Source organism: Notothenia rossii (genome assembly GCF_949606895.1).
Source record: "Notothenia rossii genome assembly, contig: scaffold_203, whole genome shotgun sequence".
Lineage (NCBI taxonomy): Eukaryota > Metazoa > Chordata > Actinopteri > Perciformes > Nototheniidae > Notothenia > Notothenia rossii.
This window is the reverse complement of record NW_027639523.1, coordinates 78,329-86,160: the sequence shown is the minus strand read 5'-3', so window position 1 is coordinate 86,160 and position 7,832 is coordinate 78,329. Positions and strand designations below refer to the sequence as shown.

Below are 7,832 nucleotides of genomic sequence, written 5' to 3'. Positions count from 1 at the left end.
GATGGTTATTTTAAAGCACCTTGGCTTTGTTCTGAATGCACTTTGTTCTAGTTATCCTACAGAGAAAAGGAAATGCACTTGATTGGAATGAATGTACTGTATGCATTCAAAAGTGCTGAATAAATGTTTTATGGACCCATAATAGTGATTATTATTTAAGTTTTGCCATAATCAGGTAGCTGAACAACATTGGTAAAAAATGTATACATTATATATATATATTTCTATTAATCATTTTCGGCCTTTCGGTTTTCGACCCACTGTTTCCTATTTTCGGTATCGGCCAAGAATTTCCCATTCGGTGCACCCCTACGAGAAACCCCCCTGAAGGCCCTTTGATCTGATTGGATGATATGTATAAATTCCCTCTTTAATGAAATGATCTGTATTCTGGGATCTTTTTCCGTCTCCTTACTTTTGTAAGAGCACTCACTCATCCTCCTCCAGCCCATCGGCACCCCCTCAGTGGGAGCAGCGTCCCCGTGCAGCGTCCCATCATGCACTGCTGCTTCCTGCGCCACCGTGTCCTCCATCTCCGTCTTGATGAGGAACTCCAGGATGTCCGTGTTCTCCTGGCTCTGGTTGTGGCTCTGGTTGTGGCTTTGGCTCTGGCTCTGGGTCTGGGTCTGGTTGTGGCTCTGGCTCTGGTTCTGGTTGTGGCTCTGGGTCTGGTTCTGGGTCTGGCTCTGGGTCCCGTCCTGGCTGTGGGTCCCGTCCAGGCTCAGCACCAGGCTGCTGTTGAAGAGGCGTCCGTGCATCGCCTCGTCCATGATGTGGAACCAGGGCCACGACTCCACCGCCCCCCCCAGGCTGTCCTGACCCTGGTACGGCTGCTTCAGGTCCTGACAACACACACGTTTATTTATACAACAGCTTTCAACACAAGGCAATTCAAAGGTCTCCTATTATACTATTTTTAAGCATATATTATAGGTCTCAGACATATAAAAATATATTAAAAACATGAAATCTGAGAAAATGTTTAAATATCTGTGAGTTAACTATGTTCCCCGTGAATATCAAGCAGTATTTGTACATGTTGAGCAGTGTCTGAGTGATCCCTCTCTGCACCTCCTCACCTTGTATTTAGTCCGCAGGTTGTCCCACTTCTTGGCGATCTGGTCGGGCGTCAGCTTCCCCTCCAGACCGAGACCCTTCAGGATGGTGCTGAGGAACAGACAGAGCGTCACCAGAGGACACCTCAGCACAGGAGATCATCACTTACACTTAGGGGTGTAACGGTACACGTACCGAAATATAACGTTAAACGTAAAAAATTGAAAACGTCAACAACTTCTTGGAAGTGATCTCAGGTGCTGCGTTGCAGCATTCAGAGTAATTTGCTCACATTGGGTTCAACGCGTCATAGAGCGAGCAAGTCATTTCATTGGACGAGAGGCATACTATGAGAGCTGGTCACAGGGATGTGTTCAAATGTAGTCAGTAATTTGGGGAACTGTCGAAATGGCGAATGCAGATAAAGTTGAGCTCTAAAATCCTCCAGCATCATTGGAGTCTCCGGTTTGGGAACATTTTGGTTTCGCAGTTACGTACAAGGATGAGGGACAAAGACAGGTGGACCAAACCAAAGCTGTTTGTCGGCATTGTTCAACTAACACTGGTTACGCGGCAATACATCAAACGTGCACACTCATTTGAAAAGGCATCACCCTAACGTGAATATCACCGGTACCAAAAGAAAAAAGACTGAAGTGCAAACCCAACTCCCGCTAGCATTGAAGCCTCCACCACTCGCAACAAGTTCAGACCGAGCCAAAGCTATTACAAACGCCAAATCTCCTTATGTTGCCATGTTAGCAAAGCGCTACCTGGCTGTATCTGCTACCTCTGTCCCTAGAGAGGCTGTTCTCCACAGCAGGAGACATTGTTAGTGCCAGCAGATCTGCTCTTTCAGCAAGCAATGTGGACAAGTTCATCTTTCTTTAAACAAACAATACAATGAGAAGCAAGTCCTAATGTCAAGCTGGCTGCTTAGGTACGAGTACAGTACAGTTCAAATACAGATGATTCCAGTTCATCAAAATGCTGCACCTTAATGTTTATTTTATTATATTTTGTATTTATTTGAGTGAATATTCACAGTTTAATAATAATAAAAAAAAACTAAAAATATTTTATGTTTTGTGATAATTTTTTCTGCTGTACCGAAAACGTACCGAACCGTGACCTAAAAACCGAGGTACGTACCGAACCCAAATGTTTGTGAACCGTTACACCCCTACTTACACTGCATTTAAAAACACTCTGCAGTGGTTGTCCATCCCTCGTAGGCAGAGGCAGACGAAGGGCCTCAGATTTGTATTTTAAACATTACCTAGATCCAGCAGCAGACACGTTCACAGTCTAAAGCACATTCTCAAAATAATAAAGTGCCTGTTATTTTGTATTCATTGATTGCTGTGTTTTTATTTACAGGGTTCCTGCCGGTTTCACCAACTCAAAGTTAAGACTTTTTAAGACCACTTTGAATAGAATTTAAGACCTATTTCACGGCAAGAAAGTATAAAGGAGAATTGCTATGAAAGATGAAATAATTGCTTTCAAAGTCAATATATTACTTTGCAGCCGTTTGCAGACGTGATCGCAACGCAGAAGGAACCTTCAAATCCCATCGTTTTTAAGACCTTGTGAATAGGGGTGGGCGATATGACGATATTAGGTCTCCATGCTTTTTCAGAGATATCGTATCTATCGTGATAAAAAAATAGAAAAACATCTTTGGGGGAAAAAAAGAAATGTTGAAAAAAAAACTATAAAAAAACTAAACTGATGAGAAAGACATGCTCTGAAGCTCGAGTCAGGATTCAGACAGTATTTCAATTTATTTATTGTCTTGTTTGATTCTGTTGGCTTATATTTTATTTGATCAATAAGGTATTTATATAGTTTTTCCCTTCAGTTATGCTAAAGTCTTTTATTGCACTTCAAGTCTAAAGTTTACATTTTAATTGTTTGGCTCTGACTTTTCCTCATTGATGTTTTACTTAGTTATGTTTACCCTCCTTTTCATGTTTATTGATGTTCACTGCTCGTGCTACCTCAGAAAGTTCATTTTATACTGAGAAACTTTGCCTTGAAGCCATATCAACATGTTGAATTGTTCATTCAGGGATTCATTTCAGAATTAAAACCAGCTTGAAATGCTATTTTGGTCTGTTTCTCCTTTTTGTTTTAGTTTCTGTTACCTTGCAGGTGGTTGTTCTGTTAAGTAACTTGATAAATAACCATAATAACAGACATGAAAAAATATTGTGATAAATATCGTCTATCGTGATACTGCTTGAAAAATATCGTGATAATATATTTTTCAATATCGCCCACCCCTACTTTTTATTTATCATATTTAAGACTTTTTAAGACCCCGCGGGGACCCTGTATTTGGGTCTTAATGTGTGAACTTGTCTAAATGTGTATATACATATTTGCACACATTTTGATATACATTTGTTTTTATATTCAGGATTTTGTGAACCGGTATTTTGACACACACACACACACACACACACACACACACACACACACACACACACACACACACACACACACACACACACACACACACACACACACACACACACACACACACACACACACACACACACACACACACACACACACACACACACACACACACACACACACACACACACACACACACACACACACACACACACACACACACACACACACACACACACACACACACACACACACACACACACGTCTCTAATAGTTAGATGCTGGTTGTTACCTCCACGCTAACTTGGCAGAGTTCCTCTTCCCGGTGAACAGCGCCTCGTTGGACGCCCTGAGCTCTATCAGCCTCTTCACGTCCTCCTCGGTCACTGCAGGTCAGAGGTCAAAGGTCAGGGTCAGTACATCTACAGTGCATCAATAAAGTAAATATTAACTTATCTTACGACCCCCGCCCATTCAGTTCCTACAACAATACTCACTTTTATAGGAGTTTTCTGGGAACTGCGGGTTCAGGGCCATTGTGATCATGGAAGAAGATGAAGATGAAAAAGCTCCTTATTCCTGCTGCAGTGAGGGAGGAAGGGGGGAAGGAAAGGAAACGAGGAGGGGTGGAAGTGTGCTCATCACGGCTGTAAAAAGAGAACTGGACCCAGCCTCGTTCAGTCCTGTGAAGCTGCTCAGTGCTGCATGAAGCCAGAAATGGAGCGACTGTAGATCCAGAAAGGACCCGGATGTGGGCCCACTGAGCATGCGCGGTTGAGTTTTCCCTTAGGCCCCGCCTCCGGTCTCCAGCTCTCTGTCAGTCAGATGAATGGAGAAATAAATAAGGATTCTGCTTTTAGAGGATTTCTTTGAGGCCCAGTGACGTCACGGACTGGTGTAGTACCACCGGTTGGCCACTAGGTCATTCCAAATATGGGATTCAACCTACAGCGCACTTCCTGGTGCTTCTGATATTCGCCTGTAGTACAGTTTGATTTAACATGGGACTATTTAAGGTAATTTTGCTGAAGCTAAGTGTAGGAATACTCTGTTACTATGAAGTCCTGCATTCAAAATGTTTCTCAAGTGGAAGTATTAAAGTATTATCATCAAAATATAGTTAAAGACAGTAAAAGTAGTCATTGTGCAGATTGGTCCATTTTAGAATAATATATATGATATGTTTTATAATGATTGATCATGAAAGTGTTCTCAAAGCTGGTAAAGGTGCAGCTAGTTTGAATGACTTTGTATACTGCAGGGTAGCTGGTGGATTTACTCCAGGTGGAACTAAAGTCTGATTCAACACTTGATTAGATTTCACATCATTCATCCACATCTGTGAAGTAACTAAAGGTGTTAAATACATGTAGTGGAGTACAAGTACACCATGTACCTTTGAACTGTAGTGGAGTAGAAGTACCTGTAAATGGTACTTCAGTACTTAGTTACTTCCTGAGAGAAACAACAACAGCTCTCGGATCTGAAACGCAGGCCTGGTGCCGGCTAACACTCTATTAACGGCTCCGTTTCCCTCCGTCCATCATGTGAGTCCCGGTAGATTTACCGGAACATTTCCCCGGTGAGCTGTCTCCTCCCGTTAACCGTTAACAGCTCGTTAGCTTCAGCGGCTAACGGCTAACACAACACAACAAACACAGCCCAGTTTCCCGCCACACGAACACACCGCTTTCCGTTCTTTTGGGCTAATTTAGACAACCGTTGTCTGACGTCACGAGGTGCCATCATCCCCGGAGAGCATTCAGCGAATAAATCCGTTACCGTTACCGGAGCTTTGCCTTGCCTGCGTCCCGGTTACCGTGAGAGGAGAGCAGGGAGATGATGATGATGGGTCTTGTCTTTTCCCAACGATCCGGATCTAAGAGCCAACTCTTTGTCGTGAACGAAAAGAGCCGGATCTTTAGGCGGGACTTCATTGTGATTGGCACACCATGCGGCCAATCACAGACCAGGGCAGACACAGATTCAAGTCTTCAACGTGTATATTTTCGACTTTTTTTTAAAGCTATTTTATTTCAATTTGGGATGTTTACATGTTGGATTGTTTATTTCTAGTCTTTTAATAAAATCCCTTAAAATTCATAAAATTGTAACTTGAAATGAAATAACATAATATAAAGAGAATATACAAGAGCCGAGTCAAAAGAACCGGATCTTTGAAAAGAGCCGGATTTCGCATCACTAGCGAGCTTCCGTCCGTCACGTGATCTGCGGAGGACGGGGGTCTGATTCCTCTCCGAGTTGTATTTATTTAACTTCAATGAACCATTATTTCCATTAGAAAAATGCACTTAAACATCAGAGTTCATTCATTTATTAGAAACTTCCATTCAAGTCTCTATCACCACGTGCTCAGCAGCTACGGTCCTCCAACAGAGCAACATGAATATATATAGGACATATATAACAAATAAAAGAGATACAATAGTGCAAGATAATGTTTGGAGATGTGCAAGAAAATACAATTAAAATAGAAATAGAGCAAGAAGAGTTTATATACAAGTACATGGAATAGCCTATGATATAAATAATTAGCATAATGCAAACAGATGAATGTTTATGGATGTTCTTTACAGAGTTCAGGTGTTTAACAGTCTGATGGCCTGTGTTTTTGTGTGTGTGTGTGTGTGTGTGTGTGTGTGTGTGTGTGTGTGTGTGTGTGTGTGTGTGTGTGTGTGTGTGTGTGTGTGTGTGTGTGTGTGAGAAACAGTGTGTGCGTGAGTATGAGTGTGAGAGAAAGACAGTGTGAGAGAGGCAGTGTGAGTGAGTGAGAGTGTGACAGTGAGTGTGTGTGAGAGAGACAGTGTGAGTGTGAGAAAGACAGTGTGAGAGAGACAGTGTGACAGTGTGTGTGTGAGACAAAGACAGTGTGAGAGAGAAAGTGTGAGTGAGTGTGTGTCTTTAGTCCTGATGTATCTGAGCGCTTTATGAACAGAAAACAGAAACAGTGGTGCCTCAGGAAGTAAGGGGTTTAGAAATGTGTACAATTGTTGGGCTTTCCTACTTTTGCAATTACGTTTGTGTATATTCATGTCATTCATAAAAGCAATCATTACAGAGGAAATGTTGGGTCGCAAACAACTTGAAGGTGCATGTACGCCCCCTGCTGTACAAGAGTCATCATGTCACCACATCTCCACTGATGCGAGTACACTGTACCACCATGATTATATCATGTTTAAAATTAAACAGTGTATTTCTGGTAGCTCTTACCTCCTCTCCCCATGTTCTCAGAATCCTCTCTGAACGATGAGCTTTTTAATCAAAAAGTCCGATTTTTATATTCGTTTCAGAAAAAAAGTCAGAATTTTTTGATTTTCAGAGAAATGTCAGAACTTATGAAAAATGACTGTTTCTATCTTTTATCAATCAATCAATCAATCAATGTTTATTTATATAGCCCAATATCATAAATTTTACATTTGTCTCAGTGGACTTCACAGATTGCACAGAATATCAGTATGACAACACGACACCCTCTGTCCTTAGACCCTCTGTCCTTAGACCATCACATCGTACAAGGAAACACTTCCGGAGAAACCCCACAGTTTGAAGGGGAACATGGGAGAAACCTCAGGGAGAGCAACAGAGGAGGGATTATAATGTATGATGTCCTTTATTGTTTTATGTTTCATGTGGAACCTATGCTGCAGGTCTCCCTTGAAAAAGAGATCTATGATCTCAATGGGACCAATCTGATTAAATAAAGGTTTGAAATGAAATCCCTCTCCCAGGACGGACAGACGTGCAATAGATGCCGTGTGTAAATAGATAGATAGATAATACATTTTACAACATAGGAAGAACAAATGTTAGGAAATGCATGTGTCTGTAATAAGAAGATGAATCCACGAGGATGTCAGCTATCCTGTGGGAGCCATCAGGGAAGTAGTATGGTGAGAGTCAGGCAGGACCGCAGAGACAGGTTCAGCCAAGACTCGAAGTCCAGGACTCAGATCAGGACTCAGAATCCCAGCGTAGATAGAGACCAAAAAGAAATGTGGGGAAGCTGGGTTAATGGGAACATGAGAGTACACAGGTACAGACAGAGAGAAGGAAGAAGTACGATGTCCCCTGACAAACTAAGCCTATATCAGCAAAACTAGGGGCTGAATCTAATCAGCCCTAACTATAAGCTTTATCAAAAAGGAAGGTCTTAAGCGCGCTCTTAAAAACGGATAGGGTGTCTGCCGCCCGAACACAAAGAGATGATTTATTTCCTATATATATTCATGTTGCTCTTTTGGAGGACTCTAGTTTGTCATCTCCATATCTACTCTGTAGCTGCTGAGCACATGATGATGAAGTCTTGAATCTGTACTGGCATCTTT

At 41.9% G+C, this 7,832-nt stretch overlaps 1 protein-coding gene across 1 annotated transcript; it reads right to left on the bottom strand.

Moving 5' to 3' along the window:
* Window positions 1–227: 227 nt before the first annotated feature.
* Window positions 228–5,411, bottom strand: LOC307027719 (uncharacterized protein; the record flags this gene model as incomplete). Its single annotated transcript, XM_079696010.1, has 5 exons — window positions 4,877–5,411; window positions 3,978–4,294; window positions 3,773–3,866; window positions 1,080–1,167; window positions 228–842 (listed from the first exon to the last, which is right to left on the bottom strand). Exons 2-5 carry the CDS (start codon window positions 4,024–4,026, stop codon window positions 228–230), a joined length of 846 nt encoding a protein of 281 aa, XP_079552136.1. The 5' UTR covers window positions 4,027–4,294; window positions 4,877–5,411.
* Window positions 5,412–7,832: the final 2,421 nt, after the last annotated feature.